The sequence below is a fragment of the Somniosus microcephalus genome, chromosome 11 (genome assembly GCF_052327205.1).
Source record: "Somniosus microcephalus isolate GS21.2 chromosome 11, FLI_Smic_1.0, whole genome shotgun sequence".
Taxonomy (NCBI): Eukaryota; Metazoa; Chordata; class Chondrichthyes; order Squaliformes; family Somniosidae; genus Somniosus; species Somniosus microcephalus.
In genome coordinates this window covers 196,492,939-196,520,776 of record NC_140997.1, presented here as the reverse complement: position 1 = coordinate 196,520,776, position 27,838 = coordinate 196,492,939, and the positions used below count along the sequence as shown (strand labels likewise).

At 41.7% G+C, this 27,838-nt stretch overlaps 1 protein-coding gene across 1 annotated transcript in view; it reads left to right on the top strand.

The window, feature by feature from the left end:
- The window catches only part of cacna2d3a (calcium channel, voltage-dependent, alpha 2/delta subunit 3a), a 1,196,772-nt gene that overhangs the window by 1,063,891 nt on the left and 105,043 nt on the right, over positions 1–27,838 (top strand). The window contains exons 30-32 of the mRNA XM_086001643.1: positions 12,865–12,935; positions 16,255–16,330; positions 17,423–17,475. Coding sequence (XP_085857769.1) covers positions 12,865–12,935; positions 16,255–16,330; positions 17,423–17,475 — 200 coding nt within the window. The remainder of the gene's footprint in view (positions 1–12,864; positions 12,936–16,254; positions 16,331–17,422; positions 17,476–27,838) is intronic.

Below are 27,838 nucleotides of genomic sequence, written 5' to 3'. Positions count from 1 at the left end.
GAGGCCTGGTTCTCAAAATGGACCGGGCCCACCAGCGGGACTACTGGGAGGCCGGTGGTGCATTCTGCTGGTCAGTAGCCCAGATTGGGGGAAAATCCACCCCATTATTTCAAATACAAAATTGGTTCCTCAATACCGCCCACTGCCATGCCTGTTTTCCTCATGTGTAGGGCCCACTCAGGCTGATCTTGTTCCCTATATAAGCCCACTCTTGCTGCATTATCCATCCCCATGTGAATCCCTCCCCGCCCCTCCTTGATTTGTTATGCTGCCCTCAACCCTGTGCCACTGGACTTCACCATTCACTTTCTTTTCTGCCGCCTTTTTAAAAATAAAGTACTCATATGCTTAGCGCTTTAATAAAAGATAGTACTTTTCAGGATGACCCAAAGCACTTTACAGCCAAAAATTACTGTTTGAATTGAACTCACTGTTGTAATGTAGGAAATGCGGCAGCCAATTTGTGCACAGCAAAGTCTCACAAACAGCAATGAGATAATGACCAGATAATCTATTTTAGTGATGTTGGTTGAGGGATTAATGTTGGCCAGAATACAGAGAGTGCTGCCCTGGCCCCTCAAGGAAGCCTTTGGCCTCTCTTCTACTGATCATGGTCTCTCTCTCCCTCTCCCATTCGCCGACCTCCCCCCCTCAATCCCTGAGGTCTTCACTTCCGCCCCGCCGCGATGTCCTCTGTTCCCCTCCCACACCCGCCCACCACAATGGCCAACTTTCCCCTTCCTGATTGCCGGGGGACAGTCCCCAAGGGTCCCCAGCTGCGGCCTCCTGCCAGTGGTTTCCTCCCCACCCCGCCACCAACCAGGCTGTCAATTTGGAACAGATGCCGGGCAAGAAATGGATCCAAAAGATGACAATGATGTCCTGCCGTTAAGTTCATCAGGACCTCCGCGTCCCCGGCCTTGCCGAGTTGTTTGGTTGTTTTCGGTCTCCCTCGCATCCACCCTGCCTCCCAGTAAATAGCGCAGTCAATATGCCTAAAGCAATGGAAAGAATCTCAAAAGAAAAGCAAATTGAGGGTTGAAAGCTAGATATTAGGGGAAAAAATGATAATGGAAATAAAGTACAAATAAGTGATAACATAGTACATGATTTGTAATATTTTGTTTAATTTTGTTTAATACTTTTCTCTGAGCAACACCGTGAAAGATCAACTAGTGTTTGAAATGATCTAAGTGATACCGCGTGTAGGTCAGTGTAAGAGCTGTAAAATGTAGTACGTGTATAACATCAGCATGTTAAAGAATGGATTTAATTACACATAGGATTTGTTTTCCACATGGAAATGCAGACTTTTGAAACAACTGAGAGATTTTGTATTTTTTAATTCAATCCACCTGTTGATTTCTTATGGAAACATTCCTAAAAACTGATAAATAATTTTTTAAGTAAACAGTTACATTAAATACAGAAAGGTCAAAATATTTGACATAGTTGAATGGTTAAATGTTTCTTCAACGCCCTCCCCCCACCCACAACCCCAAATGGAATTAAAAACAGAAAGCGGACTTTGACTATTAATGAACTGAAGGTCAAGTATCCGGTTGAATACAAAAGAGACAAAATTAGTATTTTTCCCTCTATGTTAGAAGGAGGGAAGTTGGTCTTTATGCAAATATCCCTGTTAAAGAGCAAATCCATGTGTTTCCTATTTCCAACAAGCATTGTGCCTTGATTTGGAGATTGTATAATCAGATTTCCTACTGAAATACTATCCTGTAAACAGGTTTCACATTTAATGAAGAAAGGAGCACTTAAAATAAAATTGAGGCAGTCTTTGTTTTTTTTCATTATTCATCAGATTCCTCGGCTAACTTCCACTGCTGTATGTATTTGTTTTAGAATAATAATGCAGACACATATTCCATATAAATTGTGTTGTTTATAAGCCTGTTACTATATTTTGATCAAATCACAGTGTATTCAAGACTATTCTGAATAACCCAGGTTCAAAGTCATGTAGTCGACAGGATTGAATAGGCAGAATTAAGTTTAATTGCTGGCACAATGTAAAGCAAGCCCAACATTACAGCTGAGCAATCTGATCTATGTCTCAACTCACAAAAGAACTTAGTTTCCACTTGATCACATGTATAATTCCACTCAGAGAATGGAACTTGTTAAGGGAAATGCCTAAACACCCTGAATTCATTTTGGCATTGATCTTTTACATTCAGCAAAAGTATGGTTTTAAATCATTTAAGAATCCAAATGTGCTTTAGTTCATAAAAAGGTGCCTTATCTCCTTTGCAGGGCAATAACTTTTGTATTTGGTGAGGGAGACATTGAAACAAGGGACGCACTGACGTAAGGCATTGTGTTATGTGCTTGTAAACAAATGAAAAAGTTATGCCAAGTACTGTACTTTTTTTTAATCAAGACACTACTGGCTTAAAATATAAGAGGGGGAATGGGGGATTTTCGCTTCATTTTAGCTCCCAGTGGAAACTGGACAGTACGGGAGATAAAATCAAAGCAGTAGACCTACCGCTGCTATTCTGTCCAGCCTCCATTTTCCCGCTGCTGGTTTAATAGGCGGCTGAGGTGCCTGCCTGACTCAGCCAGGAGCCTCATAAATCCATTGAAATCAGGGACTCATTACGTAGTTAGGACCTCCAAGCTATTTTTACACCTACGAGGAGAGTGTCTGCCGTGGACGCTCCACTCAGTAGAAACTGTCAGCCAAGAAGCGGAGGCTCTCATAGGTAGATTAAAAAAAAGATTTTGGTGGGGCCAGGAGGAGGAAGAATGTCAAAATGAACAGCAACAACTTGCATTTATATAGCACCTTTAGCATAGAAAAATGCCCCAAGGAACATCGCAGAAGTGTAATCAGACAAAAATGAATGCCAAGCTAAAGAAGGAGATATTAAGAGGGCCTTGACAGGATTTAAACATGAGGGTAAGAATTTTGTATTTGAGGTATTAGGGGACTGACAGCCAATGTAGGTCAGCGAGCACAGGGTTTATGATTGAGTGGAACTTGGTGTGGGATAAGATATGGTCAGCAGACTTTTTAATGAGCTGAAGTTTATGGAGGGTGGCTGATTGGAGTGCAGCCAGAAGAGCAATGGAATAGTCGAGTCTTGAAGTGACGAAGACATCAGCATCAGATGAACTTGTGCAGGGGCAAAAGCAGACAGTGTTACGGAGGTGGAATTAGGCGGTCTTTGTGATGGAAAGGGTAGGAAGTTCAGCTCAGGGTCAAATAGGATACTGAGGCTGCAAACATCCTGGTTCAATTTGAGACAGTAGCTGGGAGGGGGATGGAATTGATGGCGAGGCGACAGAGTTTTTTTACATATTACGTAGCATATATAAGCACAGAAACAGACCATTCGGCCCAACCAGTCCATGCCGGTGTTTATGATCCACTTGAGCCTCCTCCCATCCTTCCTCATCTAACTCTATCAGCATAACCCTCTATTCCCTTCTCCCTCATGTGCTTATCTAGCTATCCCTTAAATGCATCTATATTATTCACCTCAACCACTCCCTGTGGTAGCGAGTTCCAAATTCTCACCACTCTCTGGGTAAAGAAGTTTCTTCTGAATTCCCTATTTGATTTCTTGGTGACTATCTTATGTTGATGGCCTCTAGTTTTGCTCTTCCTAGTTTGTAGCAAAGACTGAAGACAATGGCCTCAATATTAACCCACCCACGACGGGCGGGAAAGGTTTAAAAATGTTAAAATGGGGCCTGCGTTCCTAACCCACTGCGTATACGCTTGCCACCGCTTTTACGGCGGTCTTAGAGACATATTTAAATCAGGCTCCCACAGTGCATTTGGGAGCCTGATTGATATTTAACAGTTGCTGGCCAGGTTTCCCAGGGCTTAGGAAACCCGGCAGTAAAAGGGAGCTGTCGGCTCAAGAAGAAAGTTCCTTTTACAGCACTCCTTGTGGGCAGGAGGAGCAGGAGTGCTCCCCGTAGCCCCTCAAGAAAGCCTTCAGCCTCCCTCAGGCTTTTCCTTCCCCTACCGAGATCGGCAACCTCCACTTCCTCCCCCACAAGTCCCAATATCTCGCTCTTTCCTTCCTGATTGCTGGGACCATCCCCCAAAATCCCCAGCTGCGCCCTCCTGCCGCTGGTTTTCCCGCCCGGTAGCCGACCAGCCTGTCAATTTGACTGGCTGCCAGGCGGGAAACGGAAGAAAGAAGTTACAATGAGGTCCTACCATTAATTCGGCAGGACCTCCGCGTCCCCGCCCTTGCCGGTTTTTCCTGTACTCGCCCACAACCTTCCCGCCTCCCCATAAATACCAGGGCCGATGGGTTTGGTCTTCCCGATGTTTAACTGTAGGAAATTGCGACACATCCAAGAGCGGTTGTTGGACAAGCAGTCTGACAACACAGAGGCAGTGGAGGGGTCCGGAGATGTGGTGAGAGATAGAGCTGGGTGTCATCATTGTAGATATGGAAGCTGACCCCATGTCTTTAAGAACACAAGAACATAAGAATTAGGAGCAGGAGTAGGCCATACGGCCCCTTGAGCCCGCTCCGCCATTCAGTAAAATCATGGCTGATCTTCAACCTCAACTCCACTTTCCTGCCCTATCCCCATAACCCTTGATTCCTTTAGAACCCAAAAATATTTCTATCTCAGCCTTGAATATACTCAAAGACTCAGCATCCACAGCTCTATGGGGCAGAGAATTCCAAAGATTCACAACCCTCTGAGTGAAGAAATTCCTCCTCATCTCAGTCTTAAAGGCCGACCCCTTATGCTGAGACGATGATCCCTAGTTCTAGACTCTCCAGCCAGGGGAAATAATCTCTCAGCATCTATACTGTCAATCCCTCTTAGAATCTTACATGTTTCAATGAGATCACCTCTCATTCTTCTAAACTCCAGAGAGTATAGGCCCAATCCACTCAGTCTCTCCTCATAGGACAACCCTCTCATCCCAGGAATCAATCTAGTGAACCTTCGTTGCACCGCCTCTAATGCAAGTATATCCTTCCTTAGATAGGGAGACCAAAACTGTGCACAGTACTCCAGGTGTGGTCTCACCAAGGCCCTGTACAATTGTAATAAGTCTTCCTTACTCTTATACTCCAACCCTCTTGCAATAAAGGCCACATGCCATTTGCCTTCCTAATGGGAAAGCCATCACCTGCAAGTTTCCCTCTAAGTTGAACACCATCCTGACTTGGAAATATATCGCCGTTCTTTCATCGTCACTGGGTCAAAATCCTGGAACTCCCTCCCTAACAGCACTGTGGGAGTACCTTCACCACACGGACTGCAGCGGTTCAAGGAGGCGGTTCACCACCACCTTCTCAAGGGCAATTAGGGATGAGCAATAAATGCTGGCCTTGCCAGCGACGCCCACATCCCAGGAACTAATTTTTTTTTTAATTGCTTGCTGTACGTGCATGCTAACTCTCTGGGCTCGATTTTATCAATGGGGATGTGATGGAGGCGGGACTCCCACTTTTTGGGTTGTAGTCCCGCCTCCATCGACTTGTGGTCAACCCATGCTATTTTCCCTTGATTGACTTTGTTAAGCCTGCCCAGCGGGCTCAGCAGGCCAATTAAGGGAGACCTGGTTACTGGTGATGTTACGATTGACATTTCATCTGTCAAGAGCTTTTGACAGATGAAAAATCAGCATTTGACAGCTCTGTGAAGCTGTCAAACACTGACAATCTGTCTTCTAACTTGAGTCCTTCTACTCAGACTCAGTTAGAGATCTCTCCAGACCAGAAAGCAGAATGCTGCAGCTTTTGACAGTTCAGCGGCCATTCTGCTTTCTGTGCCGGTGAGCTGAGGGACTCCCGAGAACTGAAGGAAGGAAGCCTGCAAGAGAAAGTAAAGCTAAGTAAAACTTATTAAAACACTTTAGACTTACCTCACACACTTACCTCTGCACACATGCACCCATCACTCACCTGCACAACGGACATCTCGACCCCTCCAACCCCTTCAGACCGACGGTTCACCTCGCTAACTTGGCGTGGTTTGGAGCCGTCGGGAAGCTCACACTTCAAGGCTAAAAATAGGGAATAGGCAAAAAGCTGCCTGTTAACAGGCAGTTAATTGGCACTAATCCCCTTCCCGCCTTGGGGAGGCAGCTCCCAGCACAGGTCGGATACCCGCCTCCTGGGACATTGGCACGGAGGTGGGTTGGGGGCGGGATGGGTTCCTGCCCCCCGATTCTGCAATTTTCCCACCACTCCCGCTGTAGTGGCGCTTCTTAGTTTCCAAACAGGCAGGCCACTGGGCTGTGGGGCTTTTAACATCGAGTAGACGCGTGTCGAAATAAAACGTTCCCAAACGTAGCTTTGTCTTTTAAACGGTTTACTATAACACTTAACAAACAGAATTACAAAGCAAACACGTATAAACGAACACGGTCAAAAACTGTACTGCTCCAAACCTCACAGCTTCTGCCTCTTTCACCACGTGCAGTTTAAAACTGTAAGATGGCTGCACCCATGTGTGGCTTAGGGACTGTTCCATTGTGGCAAGAATGAAGGGGGTGTCGGACTATACTACTGGAGCAAGAAAATAGGGGGTTTCTTAATACAATAAGTCGTTCAGGTAAATTAACTGTATTATGCCATTTAGCCACTATTTTAAAGTATTTTCTTAAGCTTTTATGGCTCTTACACCCGCCTCCAATGGGCTTGGAAATTCGAGCTCTCGGTGTTTATGTACAAGGACATCCCAATCTCCCTGAATACCAACATTTAATAGTGACTCACCATTTAAAAGATAATCTGCTTTTCTATTCTTCCTACCAAAGTGAATAACCTCACATTTCCCCATATTATACTCCATCTGCCACCTTACTGCCCACTCACTTAACCTGTCAATATCCCTTTGCAGACTCTGTGTCCTCCTCACAGCTTACTTTCCCACTTAGCTTTGTATCGTCAGCAAACTTGGATACATTACATTCAGTCCCTTCATCTAAGTCATTAATATAGATTGCAAATAGCTGAGGACCAAGCACTGATCCTTGGGGCAGCTTGTAGCTGACAAAGAGGGGGCCAAGATCCTTGAGGGACTGCTGAGGTAACAATGCAGGGAAGGGAAGAATAACCTCCAGGCCCACAGCTGCTCACGGTCGTCACCACAACCATCTGAAGTGTCTTAAATGAAAGCTCAGCAGCCTTTCACCTCTCATGCTGTAGCCACTGGGGAACGCATCATTAGGATAGATAAACAAGCACACAAGACAGGCACTAAGGGCTTGTACAAGGATGACTCATAATTATTTCTGTTGACTATTAGATACAGGTGGAATTGAGTTGTTTGATACATTTATTTTTTATTCTGGATTTGGTGTTGATGTTTATATTCATAGTGAAGTGAGGGCAAGACCCATAAGGCTGGACTGAAGGAAGGCAATCAAATGGTCGTAGTAGGTGCAGTGGTAAGGATTGTGGGGCTGTTGGTGCACTGGGGATGGGAGGGATGGTTTAGGTGAAGTGCACTTCTGTAAGCTGCTCTCTGCGAGCTCTGACAGTTTGGAACACTGGTGGTCGCTGCCTGTCTTCCTGCTCCTCCTCCTTCCTGCTCCTCCTACTCCTCTCCCCCCACCCCTGCCTTCCTGCTCCTGCTGCACTTGTTGCTGCCCAGGTGGTAAGAGCTGGTCCCTCATGATGGCAAGGTTATGCAACATGCAGCAGATGACCACAAATCTGGATACCCGCTCGGGTGTACTGCGAAGTTCCTCCTGAATAGTCCAGGCAGTGAAATTGTTCCTTGAGCACTGCAATTGTTTGTTCGATCACGTTTCTTGTGGTAGCATGGCTCTCGTAGCTGTGTCCGGATTCCTGACAGGAGTCACGAGCCAAGTCTGATGGGGAAGGCCTTTGTCGCTCAATAGCGAGCCTGCAACCTGGCGGCCTGGCTGGAACAAAGGCAGCGCAGAGGACTGGTGCATGATGAATGAGGAATGAGTCATGACGCTGCCAGAAAACCGGGCACAGGTCTGCATGATGTGTTGCCTGTGGTCGCAAACCAATTGTATGTTGAGGGAATGGAATCCTTTTTGATTGATAAAGATGCAACCCTGGTGATGGGGAGCATGCAATGCAATGTGTGTGCATCTATGGCACCTTGCGCCCTGGAGAAGCCTACCGAACGGGTGAAGTCTAGCGCTCTCTCATCCTGCTTTGCTCTCCATGGAGAAAGTAATGTAGTTGTTCCTCCTGGTGTAAAGAGCCTCGGTGACCTCTCTGATACAGTGGTAGACTGCCAACTGCAACATGTCACTGATGCCATCTGTTGCAGCCTGAAAGGAGCCTGTGGCATAAAAGTTAAGGGCCATGGTGACATTGACGGCCACAGCTAGTGTTGTCCATGTCCTGGTGGGAAGTTCGAGTTGTGGCTGCAGCAGGTGACGTAGCTCGGTGACAGCGAAGCGAAGGCACCTTATACATTGATTCTCAGGAAAGCTGATGTAGGAGAAGTGCTCCCTGAATACTCGCTGTGAGCATGGCATCCTGCTCAGTGCCTTCCACCTCATTCCTTTTGTTGCAGCTAATCCTGCGCTCTGCTGTCTTTCTCACAAAGCTGGGTGGGAATGCAAGTTGTGATGAGGGTGCAAAGAGGCTTCAAGGGTATATAGACAAGCTATGTGAGTGGGCAAGAACATGGCAAATGGAATATAATGTGGAGTAATGTGAGGTTATCCACTTTGGTAGGAAAAATAGAAAAGCAGAGTATTTTTTAAATGGTGAGAGATTGGGAAATGTTGATGTTCAGAGGGATCTGGGTGTCCTTGTACACGAATCACTAAAAGTTAACATGCAGGTACAGCAAGCAATTAGGAAAGCAAATGGTATGTAGGGCTTTATTACAAGAGGATTTGAGTATAAGAGTAAAGACGTCTTACTGCAATTGTATAGGGCCCTGGTGAGACAACACCTGGAGTATTGTATACAGTTTTGGTCGCCTTACCTAAGGAAGGATATACTTGCCATAGAGGGAGTGCAACGAATGTTCACCAGACTGATTCCTAGGATGGAGGGATTGTCCTATGAGGAGAGATTGAGTAGACTAGGCCGATATTCTCTAGAGTTTAGATGACAGGGGTGATCTAATTGAAACATACAAAATTCTTACAGGGCTTGACAGGGTAGATGCAGGGAGGATGTTTGCCCTGGCTGGGAAGTCTAGAACCAGGGGTCACAGTCTCAGAATAAGGGGTCGGCCATTTAGGACTGAGATGAGGAGAAATTTCTTCACTCAGAGGGTGGTGAATCTTTGGAGTTCTCTACCCCAGAGGGCTGTGGAGGCTCAGTCACTGAATATATTCAAGACAGAGATCGATAGATTTTTGAATATTAAGGGAATCAAGGGATATGGGGATAGTGCAGGAAAGTGGAGTTGAGGTAGAAGATCAGCCATGATCTTATTGAATGGCGGAGCAGGCTCAAGGGGCAAATGGCCTACTCCTGCTCCTATTTCTTATGTTCTTGTTGCTCCTCCTTCTCCTCCAGCCCCAAAGGTAGTGCTACCAGACCATCCATGACTGCAGTCAAGCAGTTTAGAAGGCAGCCAAAAACAGTGCAATACGCCAGCAAAATCTTACTCAGCAGTCAATATTCAGTTTCCAGAGTCAGATAACAGGCCAAGAAATGCACACCAGTTAACCAGTAGCCTGAAATGGCAAACCAGCAACTAGCCTGTAAGTAGTGGATGATCCCTTTAAATAACATTGGTGAAGGATCCCTCCTGCCTGTTAATGCCACGGTTTGCTGGACAAGTTTATATACGTAACGAGTCAGGTGCTGGGCAGCCCAACATCACAAAAGGGTCCTCCAACCAGCATAGGACCCTCATTTGAATATTTTATGCACTGCTTTAAATAGTTCTAACGTACTTGTTGTCACCAATGGAGAAGCCCGAGCCAATCTGGCGGGCAGTGCACTTCCAGCTCGTAAAGAGTGCGCGCTTGCTGCCAGTCATATTGGATGATTACGCGCCCGTTTAGTGCCTGAAGTCCGGGCGCAGGACGATCAAATTTCTAGGCCACAGTAGCAGTTCGCATTTGTCATGATTTTTACTTTGTAAATATTCTCTTCCAGTTTCAAATTTAGCTGATGTGGCTTCTTTTAAGATGACTATTAATTTCCTGTCTGTGAACAAAATTCTCTTTTATGAAGGAGATAGGGTAATATTTCCCATTTCTGCAGTATTTTTAGACATATCACACAGCAAATTAAATTTACTGTAAGCTTTTGACATTTACTTTTAAATATAATTTACATGTAATTGCAATAGTCTGTCTTTCTCAGCAGGAAGACACTTTGATTGGTAGATCAAGTTCCATCTGGGTATCTTATGCTGCAGGAATTCTGAAAAATTACTATCTGTCCAGAAAGCTGGCCCAATCAAATGCTATCACTAACAGTTCTACTCTGGAATTTTAATCCTTCTGAGAGTTACCAGTGTGCATTCATCTTAAACTCATTACTGAAACCATTGTAACACAAATAGAATTTCAGGAATCACAATGGATTTTTAAGCATTGGGCTTCAAGGGAGAATTTGGTCCTGTAAATAATGGGGAAATGTTTCCATTTTTTTTTTTACAAATGTCATCTTTTGCTGAAATTACTATATAAGTAATATATTTTAAATTGCAAAATGTTACCTTTAAAATAAATGTTAAAATGCACCTTTTGTGTGCTTGTTTTATATGTCCAAACTCAAACAAAGACAAGATAATGGAATAAGATTTGTGGTATGACAGTTGAGCTCCATTTTAGATCATAACTTGTCAAAAGCTTTAGGGAAATTTGAGAACAATATCTGCAATAAACACATGTACTTTTTACATAAAATTAAAAGATATTTGGGACTGATGTTAGTTTGAAATACACTTTTTTGGAGATAATCAGACACAAATAAACATGCACTGTATTTGTATCAAAGCAGTCTTTCTGGGCAACTGTTATGGTCCACAATATTTAACTGACCTATTAATGGCCCAGAAATTCGGATCTCCACGGGTGAGTACGCACGGGGTACTCACCCGTAAGCCCAATGGAAGTGCTGGTTTCGTGCATGCGCGGGAAACCGGCACTTCCATTCCCCTGAAAGAAGGGGTTGAGAGGTGGAACGCGTGTGCAGGAGAGGCAACGCGTGCGCATCGAACTTACGTTTTTTTTGCAGGTTTCTCCGGGAGGGTAAGTCTCCAGGAGTTACACTTTTAAAAAGCAGGCGCAAGGCCTGCTTTTAACAAGGTAAGTGGTGAATTAATTAAAATTAAAACATTTTTTGCACAGGTTTATTATTTTTAAATACTTTAAAGAAAGGTAAGTTTACTTTTAGCCCCGTTAGACAATGTAATTAATTTTTTCAAAAATTTAAATTACTGTTTAAAATAGTTATTTCATGTAATTTATAGTTATTTTAAAAATGTGATTTAAAAAAAAATTATTTGAAGATTTAGTGATGTTTTGGGGCTTATAGTATTTATAGGTTTGACAGCTCTTCCTGTCAAACTTATGAATGAAGCATTCCCTGCTACCATTGGCTCTCCATGGCCCATGTGATCCCAGGGGACGCATCGAACTAACTGCGCCCCTGGGATACGCAAGCACTGCGCGCCGGCAGTTGGAGGAGGCCCAGGATCGGAATCCCACGCGGGCCCACAGCTCAACGGCCGGCGCGCTAAGTAAGTGCAGGTCAGGGGCTTGCACCCGCGGGAAGCCCCCGACCCAAATTTCTGGGCCAATATCTTTGAAAATTGACAATCAGTTCAATAAATTTTCAGAATTCCTGATTAATTAGATGATCTCCCCTAATAACAGAAATACTGCCCTCTCCTCACATATACAGTTTTGACTAAGATAGAGATTACAGTCAATCATTTACTTTTACATAAAACTAATAGTATAATAAGATTCTACATTGCACTCTAATAGCTGAGATTTTAAAAGTTCTAGGCCAGGAAGTTATTTCTAGATTAGCTGAATTTACCAATGCCTTATCTTTGCTATGGCTGTAAATACTGTAAATTCTGCAAAGATCCCTCTTCCTGTTCGATAGATTAGGAATATTAATCCTGTTAGTAATTATTAATTTGTCGTTAATTTAGAGGAAACCTAACTCAACAAAATCTGAGTAAACTGGTTTATAAAAATACAATGACAGAGGTCAAACATTGTTATATATTAACATCCATTTGATTTAACATTTTGCTGATGTGAACTTCCTAGAAGACTCCAGGTAGTTCCCCATCCAAAATCAATGTTGGTTTGTCCTCTAACAAAGAGTAGAGATGCTTCCAGCTTCTGCAGTAATTCTAGCGTTTAGTCTGGTTATAATCACACTTTACATTTCAAGTAGTGGTCACTTCCAACATTGTATTTTCGATTCATATTTGAGATTTGTATTTCAATCTCTTCCTTAAAATACTAGAAAGCACGTTTTATAAAAATGACTATTCCCTTTGACAGATCAGATATTCAATACCAGCTGTATGAACCATTCATTTTATGGAACACTAACATAGCTCTTTCTTAATATAATAAATGATTGCCACATAGCAGTTTAAAAGTTGTTATCCAGATTGCTTCATATTCTTTTATGAATTTTATTTTGTCTCTTTTTTTAAAAAATGGTCTGTTCTATAATTCACCGGTTTGTTGTATATGCTCCCTCATCTGCCCTTTCATGCAGAGTATTATTATCATAACTTATCTTGACTGCTGAGCCTTCTGTGATTTCTGAATACTAATGAACTCTCCAAAACCTATCTTTGTAACTGTCACATTAGGACATGTCAAACACTAGTCTTTGTCACTTTCAATTTTATTCTTTGCAGCTCCATAGTGGCCTAAGCTCCTCTTAGATTATTTATTGCTTTTTTTCCTCCTAGACTGGAACCTTTTTTGGTGCGGTGGAAGGAGCCGTTATGAATAAACTATTAATGATGGGCTCATTCAAACGGTAAGAATAATCTACGCTGATAAAGAAATCACATGGATACATTTGAAACACTTTATAAAAGTTATATTCAAAAAATGACAATCATTGCAAACTTTTGTTATAAGGATAAAATATTCAACAAATAAAACTGTATGTGATTATCAAGGTCATATCTTTAATGTTTCCCCGTACAGAAATCTGATCCTCTGAAATTTTACATAATAATTACAGTAATAAATCCCTGACTTTAACTCAGCCCACCCAGTGCGAATGGGGTGGGTGGGTAGTTAAAATGACGGCCATGGAGCACGCACTGTGTTCAAATGCCCGATGCTATTTTAAGTCAGCAAAAAAATAGTTCGAGAGGACAGTCGGGACAGGTAGGTGGGGGCCCACTTAGTATTCAAAAGTCGCGGTCTGATGATGTAATCGGTGTCTGGATGAGCTTTTAACTAGAAAAATTGGGAGGCCCGCACGGCGCTAAACCAGCCAGCAACACCTCGCAGGAGGCAGCAGAGAGGCCAGAAGAGGTGACGGTATGTTTTTTAAAACTATGTCTTTGAGGAAATCTTGTGGGCTAGGAGGAGCAGGAGTGCTTCTCTGGGCCCCACAGGAATCCTTGAGCTTCCCCAGCTCTAGCCTTCCCTCTTCCAGCACCAGCTGGGAAACTCTCAATTAAATCTCTCCTCAGTCTCCTCTGTTCCAAAGAAAACAACCCCAGCCTATCCAGTCTTTCTTCATAGCTAAAATTCTCCAGTCCTAGCAACATCCTCGTAAATCTCCTCTGTACCCTCTCTAGTGCAATCACATCTTTCCTGTAATGTGGTGACCAGAACTGTATGCAGTACTCTAGCTGTGGCCTAACTAGTGTTTTATAGAGTTCTAGCATAACCTCCCTGCTCTTATATTCTGTGCCTCAGCTAATAAAGGAAAGTATCCCATATGCCTTATTAACCACCTTATCTACCAGAGGGCTGTGGAGGCTCAGTCATTGGGTATATTCAAAACAGAAGTCGATAGATTTCTGACTATTAAGGGAATCAAGGGATATGGCGATAAGGCTGGTGAATGGAATTGAGGCAGAAGATCAGCCATGATCTCATTGAATGGCGGAGCAAGCTCGAAGGGCTGAATGGCCTACTCCTGCTCCTATTTCTTATGTTCTTATGTTCCCTGCTCTTATATTCTATGCCTCAGCTAATAAAGGAAAGTATCCCGTATGCCTTCTTAACCACCTTATCTACCTGCCCTACTACCTTCAAGGATCTGTGGACATGCACTCCAAGGTCCCTCCTTTGCTACTTTTCTGCCCACCTGACCAGTCCATTGATATCTTCCTGCAATCTGCAGCTTTCTTCCTCATTATCAACCACACGGCCAATTTTTGTATCATCTGCAACTTCTTAATCATGTCCCCTACATTCCCTTAATAAATCCATGCTGACTGTCCTTGATTAATCCGTGCCTTTCCAAATGATGATTTATACTATCGCTCAGAATTTTTTCCAATAATTTGCCCACCACCGAGGTTAGGCTGACTGAGGAAATATTCGGTCTAATCTTTTCTTCCTTTTTAAACAACGGTACAACATTAGCAGTCTCCCAGTCCTCTGGCACCATGCCTGCAGCCAGAGAGGATTGGAAAATGATGGTCAGAGCCTCCCCTATTTCCTCCCATGCTTCTCTTAACAGCGTGGGATATATTTTATCCAGGCCTGGCGATTTATCTATTTACAAAGATGCTAAACCCCTTAATACTTCCTCTCTCACTATGTTTATCCCATCTAATATTTCACACTCCTCCTCCTCCTTAACTACAATGTCTGCATCGTCCCTCTCTTTTGTGAAGACAGATGCAAAGTATTCATTAAGAACTATACCCACGTCTTCCACCTCCACACACAGGTTACCTTTTTGGTCTCTAATAGGCCCTACTCTTTCCTTAGTTATCCTCTTGCTCTTTATGTATTTATAAAACATCTTTGGGTTTTCCCTGATTTAACTTGTCAATATTTTTTCATGCCCTCTCTTCTCTTTGCTTTCCTAATTTCCTTTTTAATTTCACCCCTGCACTTTCTACTCCTCGAAGCTTTCTGTAGTATTGAGCTCTTGTTATCCCACATAAGCTTCCCTTTTATTCTTTATCCTACCCTGTATGCTCCTTGACATCCAGGGGGCTCTTCCTTGTGGGAACATATTTGCTCTGAACCCTCACTATCTCCTCCTTAAACGCCTCCCACTGCTCTGACACTGATTTACCTTCAAGTAGCTGTTTCCAGTCCACTTTTGCTAAATCACATCTCAGCTTAGTAAAATTGGCCTTTCCCAATTGAAAACTTTTACACCTGGTCTATCTTTGTCCATTTCCATAACTACGCTAAATCTAACTGAATTATGATCACTACCACCAAAATACCCTCTCATTGATACCCCTTCCACCTGCCCAGCTTCATCATTCCCTAAAGCTAAGTCCAGAACTGCCCCCTCTCTTGTTGGGCTAGCTATGTACTGGCTAAAAAAGTTCTCCTGAATGTATTTTAAGAATTCTGCGCCCTCTATACCTTTTATACTAGTTCTATCCCAGTTAATATTAGGGTAGTTGAAATCCCCTACTATTACTGCCCTATTGTTTTTGCACTTCTCAGAAATTTGCCTACATATTTGCTCTATCTCCCTCTGACTGTTTGGGGGTCTATAGTATGCCCCCAGCATTGTGATTTGTGTTGCTTGAGTACTGTAATGGGAAGAACTAATAACTAATTGGATAGAAGCTATGCACAGGGGTCACCAATGCAAGCTTGATGCTAACAAATAACTGTGTTTCTTTTTTTTAAAATAATGTCAATAGAATAAAATAGCACACTAGCAGCAGCCTATTCATAACTGTGTAATACCTCAAAACGTATGCTTATTAAATTAGGAGTACATTATGTACTCCAACTGGTCCAAGATCAGTGACAAAACTGCTGTAGTTCACAATTTACTTGGATTTGATAAAGTGGCACCTGTTCCATGTAAGTTTAGTTATCTAACGCTTTTCTATCTCAGTCTGTTGCACAGAAATTAGTGCATGTTTTAAACTGTAGTTTTCCTTATCTTGACAAAAAGTTTTATTGGTGAAAATATTCATCAATCCCTTGTGGAAGAACATTCCAATGTTTTATTGTGATAATGTTTTATATTTGTTACGATGCCTTGATCTATTGCATTTTGTGTGCTTTCTTCAGTTCCTTTATTTTAAGTTATGATGGTCCATTATTGAAGTATTGTTTTTCATTTTGATTTTTAAAATCTGATTGTTTCTTTTCCCGTTAAGTAGTTTTCTGCTTTTCTTTTTTAGAGTAACACTTTATGACTACCAAGCCATGTGTAGAACAACCGTAGACAATAGCGACAGTGCACATAGCTTACTGGATGTAAGTACAGTGAGCATTACAGTAATGCTCCATATACTGAGATTGATGGGTGAACAAAACAAATCAGAGACTTTGTGCTTTTGTGGGTGTTTACCAATTTTAAGCAAAAATGGTTAGGTTCCCGATATTAAATCTGCAAACTAGATTCATCAATCTTAGGAAAAAAATCTACTTAATTTATACAGCATTAGAAAACTGTCAATATGAATAGGAAGGCTGTTACTGTTTTTAAGTTTTGAAATCCTCTTTTGAGTAATGATATTGTTCCTGCTTACAGCAGGTGTGTATTACATTATTGCTTCTGGATGCACCTAATTAATTCCTTACCTGAACATTCTTAAATATAAGAACATAGAATATGCAATGAAATCTTATGCCTTCATTGTTTGCAGTTTTATTTAAATTATAAAATGATGCTAAATAGTTTTAGGGGTACGGTACTGTAGTGGTTATGTTACTGGACTAGTAATCTAGAGTCATGGACTAATAATCCAGAGAACATGAGTTAAAATCCCACCATGGTAGTTTGAGAATTTGAATTCAGTTAAAAAAAAAATCTGGAAACAAAAAGCTAGTATCAATAAAAAAGTGACCATGAAGCTATCAGATTGTCGTAAAACCCCAACTGGTTCACTCATGTCCTTTAGGGAAGGAAACCTGCTGTCTTTACCCAGTCTGGCCCATATGTGACTCCAGTCCCACACCAATGTGGTTGACTCTTAACTACCCTCTGAAGTGGCCTAGCAAGCCACTCGGTTGTATCAAACCACTACAAAGAATAACAAGATGGATGCCACATCCTGAGAATGAATAAAAAAAGAATACATATAAAGGTAAATTCCTTTTGAACACAACAGAGCCAGGGATCAGTGAATTTACCCTATAATGTCTTAATTTTTTAGCAACATTAGCTGTCTTCTTTGCAGTTAACTTTATTGGTATAATTTGTTTTAAAGTTTAACTTTTTATGTCTAAGATCAAGTGAAATCCACATCTTGACATAAACTAATTCCACCATTTTCTGATTTGTTGGTACTAATGGAGAACGGAATATTCATAGCTGCTTGAACTAATTCAGTTACTTCTCTTCAGCCTTATTATGTCTTCTTCGCCGCAATAAAGTGGATTATGACTGAACTTATCTTGTAAGTAAATTCTCTGTTGAGTTCCTAAAGCATGATTTGTTATTATTCATATTGATTTCAGTAGTGATAAACTCAAATCGGAAACCATACATTAATTGCACCCTTTTTGTATTTATTTATAAACCTGTGATACAACGTCATATATTCGAGCATATTTAGACATGATATAGTTTGAATTTTTGTGATGCCAGCAATGTTTACGGTCAAGCACTTTGAATTTAGTTATCATGGGTACAATTCAGTATTATATGAAACTAATTTAAATAAATATTCCATTAACATTTCTTCTGGAATATTTCCATAAGGAACATATTAAGAATTCTGAGTTTTTGATAACTTTGCATCTTCATTAATATTTAACCAAGTGCTATAATAATCATTTATTAACCTAACACCAGGATAAGTGGGCCTTAGTTTTCAGCTTTTTTGCTTTGTAATGCAGGAAGAGTATGTTCTTTCACATATTCTGCAGCCAAGAATGAGAATCCCAAAGGGTGTGTTGCCTACCAGGGTAAGGGCTATCTCGAGGCAGCTGGAGAGGAATTTGGAAAGGGAGGAGGTAAATCCAGTTGTTGTTGTCCATGTCGGAACAAACGACATAGGTAGGAATAGAGAGGAGGTCCTGCTGAAGGAGTATCGGGAGTTAGGAGCTAAATTAAAAAACAGGACTTCGAGGGTAGTAATCTCTGGATTATTGCCTGAGCCATGTGCAAATTGGCATAGAAGCAGTCAAATCAGGAGAATTAACACATGGCTAAAGTGCTGGCGTGGGAAAGAAGGGTTCCTTTTCATGGGACACTGGCACCAATACTGGGACAGGAAGGAGCTGTACCGATGAGACGGGCTCCACCTGAATCGGGATGATACTCGTGACCTAGCAGAAAGGGTAAATAGGGAGGTGTAAATGCTTTAAACTAGTAAGATTGGGGGAGGGATCTACAAGAAATGAAACCAGCCTAAATATAAACAAAACAAGAAAAGAGAGCATAGGAAAGAGTAAGGTAAGGGAGGATATTGATGGCCAGGGAATAAATGGAGTTATAGAACAGGAGTGTAAAAAGATGGTTAAACATAAAGTGAAAGGAACTGCTATTAAAAAAGAGTTAAACTGTCTGTACAGCAATGCACACAGTGTCCATAATAAAACAGGGGAGCTGGAGGCAATCATGTGTTGCGAGGAACCAGACATAGTAGGGATTACTGAGACATGGCTATAGAAAAATTAGGACTGGGAATTAAACGTTGCAGGGTATAAAATATTTAGAAAAGATAGAGAGGGAAAAGGGGGAGGTGGAGTAGCTGTACTTATTAGGGATAATATAATGGCAGTAGAAAAAAGTGACGCAGCTATCAGCAAGACAAAAATAAAATCCATATGGATAGCAATAAAAGATAATAAAGGATTAATCATACTAATAAGGGTAGTCTACAGGCCAACTAATAGTGGAAGGGAGGTGGAGGAAGAAATATGCAAACAAATTAGGGAAATGAGTAAAAAATATAGAATAATAATCATGGGGGATTTCAACTACCCCAATATTAATTGGACAGAAGAGCTAGGTAAAGGGGATAAGGGAATGGAGTTCCTACAATGTGTACAGGACTCCTTTCTAACCCAATATGTAAAAAGCCCAACAAGGGAGGATTCACTTTTGGATCTAGTAATGGGGAATGAATCAGAGCAGATAAGAGAAGTAAAAGTAGGGGAACATATAGGCAATAGTGACCATAATATAATACACTTAAAAATAATAATTGAGAAGGACATAAGTATGATGAAGACCAGGGTAATAGATTGGAGAAAAAATGATTTTAGGGGGCTGAGAATAGAACTTGGGAAAATAAAATGGACAACAATATTGGCAAATAATGACATAGAACAGAAATGGGAAACATTTAAAACGGTGTTCAACAGAGTCCAGGAAAAATATATTCTGCTAAAAAACAATGTTGGGGGTTTTCTCTCTGCCCCAAAGCAGACGGAGACGAGCGTGTACTGGTTTCAAGCGATCTTTATTCAAGTACGTGCAGGGAGAGGCTCTCTCAGCCATAGCTGAGACGAGAGTCTAATTTTTACATTCGAGCAGTTGGCTTATATACAATCTTACATCTTGTTTCCTTCACATCTTCGGGTCTTGGCCAATTAATTGTCCAAGTCAAGTACACTTAATCACATTTCCACAAAACACATCTTGTTTATCTCATTTGCCCTGTTTCCACATCTGCCATTGTTCTACTCTTTAGCTCTTAACCACATCTTCGCAAATCACATCTTGTTTATCTCATTTATTCTCCTTCCATTCCAAATATTGACCGCACGTCCTTGACTGGCGGCCCATTGTTCAATGCATGGCCTCCTCGCCTTCTTTCACTCCCCCAATCATCGTGTAATATTCTTTTTCCAACTGTCAGCAACTGTCTTTGTTCTGCCAGACTTCTCCTTTATTACATCAGCCAGCTAGTCAGTTAAGCCGCTAATCTAAGTTTTAACCCCTTCAACAAGAACAAGCTAAACACTAATGAGATACCATGGATGAATAAAGCCATAAGGGAAAAATTGAGGGTAAGGAAAGAGGCATACATTAAATACATAGATAGCAGGGGACAGCATGATAAGGGAAAATATGAGGAGATTAGGAATGAAGTCAAATAAACAATTAGGAAGGCAAAGAGGAGCTATGAAATTATCAAGGAAGATAAAACAAAATAGTAAAATATTTTACAAGCACATCAATAAAAAAAGGAAGGTCGGGATGGGAATAGGGCCAATAAGGGATGGACAGGATAATACCACAGGCAGTGATAGAGAGATGGCAGAAATATTAAATAATTACTTTGTCTCAGTATTTACAGGGAGATAGAACAGGTGGACATGACATTGGATCATGCGATTAGTAATGAAATAATTGCATTTAAAATAAAAAGAGGAAATATATTAAATAAACTAATCAAACTCAAAGAGGAAAAAAAAAACCTGGTCCGGATGGATTACATCCACGCATTTTAAAAGAATCTAGGGAAGAGATAACAGAAGCATTACTACACATATTTAATAATTTGTTAGAATAAGGTGTAGTGCCAGAGGACTGGCAGATAGCTAACATAATACCGATATTTAAGAAGGGAGATAGAACATGTCCAGGGAATTATAGACCAGTCAGCTTAACATCGGTGGTAGGAAAAGTAATGAAATCCCTACTAAAGGAGAAATAGAAGAACATCTAGAAGCCAAAAATATAATAATGAATAGTAAGCATGGATTTCAAAAGGGAAAGTCTTGCTTGACCAACCTAATTGAATGTTTTGAAGAGGTAACAGAGAGAATAGACAAGGGTAATGTAGTAGATGTAATTTATCTAGATTTTTAAAAGGCCTTTGATAAGGTACCACATAACAGACTAATGAATAAGGTCAGAGAATGCAGAGTTTGGGACAAGTAGCAGAATGCATAGCTAGCTGGCTTCAAGACAGAAAGCAGAGGGTAGCTATTCACAGTGACAGAAGATGGGTAGTGGTATTCCACAAGGATCAGTGCTGGGACCACTTTTGTCACAATTTATATTAACGATTTAGACTTTGGAATCAAAGACACAATTTCTAAATTTGCAGATGACACCAAATTTGGGGGGGGGATAGTCAATACTGAGGAGGGCTGTATCAAATTACAGGAAGACATTAACAAACTTTCAGAATGGGCATATAATTGGCAAATGAAATTCAACACAGGTAAATGTGAGGTATTACATTTTGGTTGGAAGAATAGGGAGGTCACTTATTACTTGGAGGGTGCGAATCTGGGTGGGGTAGAGGAGCAAAGGGATTTCGGAGTACAAATGCACAAATCACTAAAAGTAGCAACACAGGTTAACAAGGCCATAAATAAAGCAAACCAGGCACTGGGGTTTATTTCTAGAGGGATAGAGTTGAAAAGTAGTGAAGTTATGCTAAACTTGTATCGAACCTTGGTTAGACCACACTTGGAGTATGCGTACAATTCTGGTCGCCATATTATATAAAGGATATAGAGGCACTGGAGAGGGTGCAGAGAAGATTTACAAGGATGATACCAGAAATGCGAGGGTATACATATTAGGAAAGGATGAACAGGCTGGGTCTCTTTTCGCTTAAAAAAAGGCTGAGGGGTGACCTAATTGAGGTCTTTAAAATTATGAAAGGTTTTGATAGAGTAGATACAGAGAGAATTGTGGGGAAGAGCCTAACTAGAGGCCATCAATATAAGATAGTCACCAAGAAATCAAATAGGGAATTCAGAAGAAACTTCTGTACCCAGAGAGTGGTGAGAATGTGGAACTCACTACCACGGGGAGTAGTTGAGGCAAATAGCATAGATGCATTTAAGGGGAGGCTAGATAAGCATATGAGGGAGAAGGGAATAGAGGGTTATGCTGATAGATTTAGATGATATTAATTGGACAAATCAAATTGGGCAGGGCTGCCTTGAGGATGAGTTCATTGAGTGTATTAGGGATGGGTTTCTTGAGCAGTATGTAACTGAACCGACCAGGGGGCAAGCAACCTTAGATCTGGTCCTGTGTAATGAGACAGGATTAATTAAAAATGTCCTAGTAAAGGATCCCCTTGGAATGAGTGACCATAACATGGTTGAATTCCATATTCAATTAGAGGGTGAGAAGGTTGGATCTTAAACAAGCGTGCTAAGCTTGAATAAAGGAGACTATGAAGGTATGAGAGCAGAATTGAGTAGAGTGGATTGGGAAAATAGATTAAAGGGTAAGACGATACATGATCAGTGGTGTACATTTAAGGAGTTATTTTACAACTTCCAAAAAAAATATATTCCACTGAGAAGAAAAGGGTGTAAAAGAAAAGGCAGCCATCCGTGGCTAAGTAAAGAAATTAAGGATAGTATTCGACTAAAAACAAGGGCATATAAGCTAGCCAAATCTAGTGGAAGGATAGAGGATTGGGAAAACTTTAAAAGACAGCAAAAAATAACAAAAAGATTGATTAAGAAAGGGAAGATAGATTATGAAAGTAAATTAGCATAAAATATAAAAACAGATAGTAAGAGTTTTTATCGTTATATAAAAAGAAAAAGGGTGGCTAAAGTAAATGTTGGTCCCTTAGAGGATGAGACCGGGAAATTAATGGTGGGAAATATGGAGATGGCAAAAACACTGAATGAATATTTTGTATCAGTCTTTACAGTAGAGGACACTAAGAATATCCCAACACTGGACAAACAGGGGGCTATAGGGGGGGAGGAGCTAAACACGATCAAAATCATTAAGGAAGTGGTACTCGGTAAAATAATGGGACTCAAGGCGGATAAAGCACCTGGACCTGATGGCTTACATCCTAGGGTCTTGAGGGAAGTGGGGGTAGGGATTGTGGATGCATTGGTAATAATTTTTCAAAACTCCCTGGACTCAGCAAAGGTCCCGGCAGACTGGAAAACTGCTAATGTAACGCCCTTATTTAAAAAGGGCAGTAGACAGAAGGCTGGAAACTATAGACCGGTTAGCCTAACATCTGTGGTAGGTAAAATTTTGGAGTCCATTATTAAGGAGACAGTAACAGGACATTTGGATAATCATAATTTAATAGGACAAAGTCAGCATGGTTTTATGAAGGGGAAGTCATGTTTGACAAATTTGTTGGAGTTCTTTGAGGAATTAACATATAGGGTGGATAAAGGGGAACCAGTGGACGTAGTGTATTTAGACTTCCAAAAGGCATTTGACAAGGTGCCACACAAAAGATTATTGCTTAAGATAAAAAATCACGGGATTGGGGGTAATATTCTGGCATGGATAGAGGATTGGCTATCTAACAGAAGGCAGAGAGTTGGGATAAATGGTTCATTCTCAGACTGGCAATCAGTAACTAGTGCTGTTCCGCAGGGGTCAGTGCTGGGTCCCCAACTCTTTACAATCTATATTAATGATTTGGAGGAGGGGACCGAGTGTAACATATCAAAGTTTGCAGATGATACTAAGATGGGAGGGAAAGTAGTGAGTGAGGAGGACATAAAAAACCTGCAAGGGGACATAGACAGGCTAAGTAAGTGGGCAGAGATTTGGCAGATGGAATACAATACTGGAAAGTGTGAGGTTATGCACTTTGGCAGGAAAAATCATAGAGCAAGTTATTATCTTAATGGCAAGAAACTGGAAAGTACTGAAGTACAAAGGGATCTGGGGGTCCTGGTGCACGAAACTCAAAAGGTTAGTATGCAGGTGCAGCAAGTGATTAAGAAGGCCAATGGAATGTTGGCTTTCATTGCTAGGGGGATAGAATATAAAAATAGAGAGGTATTGCTTCAGTTGTACAAGGTATTGGTGAGACCGCACCTGGAATACTGCATACAGTTTTGGTGTCCATACTTAAGAAAAGACATACTTGCTCTCGAGTCAGTACAAAGAAGGTTCACTAGGTTAATCCCGGGGATGAGGGGATGGACATATGAGGAGAGGTTGAGTAGATTGGGACTCTACTCATTGGAGTTCAGAAGAATGAGAGGCGATCTTATTGAAACATATAAGATTGTGAAGGGGTTGGATCGGGTGGATGCGGGGAGGATGTTCCCGATGATGGGTGAAACTAGAACTAGGGGGCATAGTCTTAGAATAAGGGGCTGCTCTTTCAAAACTGAGATGAGGAGGAACTACTTCACTCAGAGGGTGGTAGGTCCATGGAATATGCTGCCCCAAAAAGCTGTAGAAGCTACATCATTACATAAATTTAAAACAGAAATAGACAGTTTCCTAGAAGTAAAGGGAATTAAGGGTTACGGGGAGCGGGCAGGAATTTGGACATGAGTCTAGGTTCGGATCGGTCATGGCCCTGTGGGTAGCGGAGCGGGCCCAGGGGCCGTGTAACCTGATCCTGCTCCTATTTTGTGTGTCTAATTCTGTTAGATTCAGGAGATGGTTCTGTGATAGTAGATTGGCAGTTAGGATCAGATCAGCCATGATCTTATTGAATGGCGGAGCAGGCTCGAGGGGCCGATTGGCCTACTCCTGCTCCTATTTCTCATGTTCTTATGAGAGGAGGCATGGACTGGTTGGGCTGAATGGCCTGTTTCTGTGCCGTATATCCTATGTAATTCCACCACCATCAAGTAATAACACTGCAGATTCACATGATAACTGTACTTCATTTCAGAAAGTCAGAGTTTAAATCCTACTCAGTACTAGTGAATTAATTTTAGCTCTCAGCTACTGTCTGTTAAAGATTCAAAGTGACACGAGTTTGGCATTTTAGTCTAGTTTACATCACAAAATGATTTCTAAAATCAGTAAAAATGAGCTGAATGCCTTTAATCTCAGCACCAAAAGACTTCAAGATGCTGAGACTGGAAAGACTTAGCGCCAGTGCCCCTCTGGTGAAATTGAAGGTTGCTGTTGGTGTTGATCTGCACTATACTTAAAAGAAAAAGAAAGCCCAGTGCATGTATTTTTAATACAAAGTACTGCTCTATCTTTGTGAAAAAAAGAAATGAAAAATGTAGATAACTTGAACTTTCTCATGTACATTTGCCATTTCAAGCCTTTCAAGTCCCCACACTCGCCTGGAGCTTTATCCAACGACATAGGTTACTTCAGAATAGTTTGGATGTTGATCCAGACTATCCAAGCTGGCAAAAGTTAGTATCAGCCAAGTGCAACTTTATACTCAGGCAGTACACATTTTCTCTCCTCATGTGCCACTGATTCACTATCCAGGCCAGTCCAAAGCATTGGTTTCTACATTGGAGGAAAAGTGACCATCTAAATTAAAATTCTGTCATCTAGTGTAAGAGATACATTCCTCATTTTTAATAAAGTAGGCCATGTTGTAGTTTCTGATCTCTAAAAAAAGAGTCTGCACAAGTCATCAATATATTCAGCTTGGAACCAGCACCAATGAGATTAGCAAGTTACCAAAACCAGCAAGAGGACATCCATATAATTTTTGTTGCACCACGGCTGTCATCATCTTTTCAGATGAGAACAAGTTGAATGGGAAATTTGCACACAGAACCTTCAAGTAAAGATCATGTCTGTGGGAGTGCATCTATAGGGTCAGAGTGCCATAGCTGGGATTAACAGAGAAGCAGTGTCTAGGTTAAGATTATTGTAATTGTTGAACTATGTAAAAAGGTTTCAGTTAGTTTGAAGATTGCCTTCACGACTAGAATTGTATTTCCACTCGGTCACTTAGTTACCATTAGTTAAAGTATAATCATAGAATAACAGAATGATGCAGCACAGAGGAGGCCATTCAGCTCATCATGCCTGTGCCGGCTCTTTGAAAGAGCTATCCAAATAGTCCCACTCCCCTGCCCTTTCTCCATAGCCCTGCAAATTTTCCCCTTCAAGTATTTATCCAATTCCGTTTTGAAAGTTATTATTGAATCTGCTTTCACAAACCTTTCAGGCAATGCATTCCAGATCATAACAACTTGCTGCGAAAAGAAAATTCTCCTCATCTTGCCGCTGGTTCTTTTGGCAATTACCTTAAATCTGTCTCCTCTGGTTCCCAACCCTCCGGCTGGTGCAAACAGTTTCTCCTTACTTACTCTATCAAAACTCTTCATGATTTTGAACACCTCTATTAAATCTTCCCTTAACATTCTCTGCTCTAAGGAGAACAACCCCAGGTTCTCTAGTCTCTCCACGTAATTGAAGTCCTGCATCCCTTGTGCATAATGTGCACCTGCATTCAAGATGTATAACAAATGCACTGTTGTAGAGGGAGTGCTAGCTCATCCATATCCACAGATGTGTGAAGCAACAGTTGGAGATAACGGGGGGTGGGGAGGGGGGATTTTAACCCCCCCCCCCCACCTCCACAACAGGTGGGTGAGGGTCGGGGAGGTGGTTAAATCGGCTCACATGTGAAACCTGACCCCAGCCCACCATTAACATTCCTACTTCCGTTTTAACTGCAGCAGATTTCGGGCATCCAAGACATTCGCTCTGAACAGGTGGGTCCATGATTTTAATAAGAAATGAGACTCCGTTCCTCAGATTTTGGCAGCCATTTCAATTTAATGCTGGGTTTCCCATAGTTTGGGAAACTTGGCATGTAAAGGGAGATGTGAGCAGTCTGATCAAGCAGGTAAGTCCTTTTTAAAGCACCGCTTATGGGCCAGGAGGAGCAGGAGTGCTTCTCCCGTCCCCTCAAGCAAATCTTCTGCCGTGATCAGCCACCCCACCCCCACCAACCCAGCGATCTCTCCCGCTCTTCCTGATTGTCGGTCTGACCGCCCCACCATCCCGCAATGTTTCCCGGTTGCTGGGGACCGTCCCCAACGGTACACGACTGCAGCCTTCTACCGCTGGCTTTCCCGCCCGGCAGCCGGCCAGCCTCTCAATCTGGTCAGCTGCTGGGCGAGAAACGAAGTAAAAAAATGGTAATGAGATCCTGCTGCTATATTCCTTCATGTTCCCGCCAGTTCCGGGTTTCCTCCCCCGCAAACGCGCCCCACTCCCTCCCCGCCTCCTTGTAAACATCAGGGCCAACAATTCTGTGCCATTGCTGTTTCCCCAGAACCTTGGGTGTACTTGATTGTAGTTATGTGGAGATAAGTTCAGTCACAATCAATACCATGATTTACATCAACATGGGCCGAATGGCCTCCTCTGTGCTGTATCATTCTGTGGTTCTATGATTCTAACCACTAAGACATTCAATCAATGTACAGGTGGTTTGTAAAATACAATGAAGGAACTTGCATGTTAATTACATTACCCAGGATCGATACGACTCATTTGTCCTTAAAAGGTTGTCTCTGTCTGCGGCGTTTTAATGTAATGACTCATCAGAAATCTGGTTTCGAGGGATTTGGGCTGTGACGCATTACACAACCCAGAACAGAGAGATATAACTAGTCCCAGTTACAGTGTCAGTAGTATTTTAATTTAGTGTGAGCCAGCCAAAGTTGTGGAATGATTGCGGCATGCTTATAATCTTGCTATTGAGAGGGGGTTTTGCTTTGAACTAAATGAGGAATGTATGTGCCATGTGCATGGACAACAAAGGACTCCAACGGCCTGCTCCAACAGAAGATTAGGCAACATTGTCACAGGAGGTTAGAGCAATCTGATTGAACCCATTTCAGTTTAATGCAATTCAAGTAGATTGTATCTTAAATGAAACTTTGGTCTATTGTCAAAATAATCAGTTTCATATAATTTACTCATCTGCATAGTTCTTTGTCTAATATTATAAACGGCACACAGCTGTATTAAACCATTTTGATCATAACACTGTATTTTTTTACCCACATGGACAGTTACATTTTGCCATTTTCTCTTACCAGGTGACTTCATTGTGGGCAGGTTTCCCAACTAAAATGATCCCAGGTGGATATATTATCTAAAGTACTGAGTTG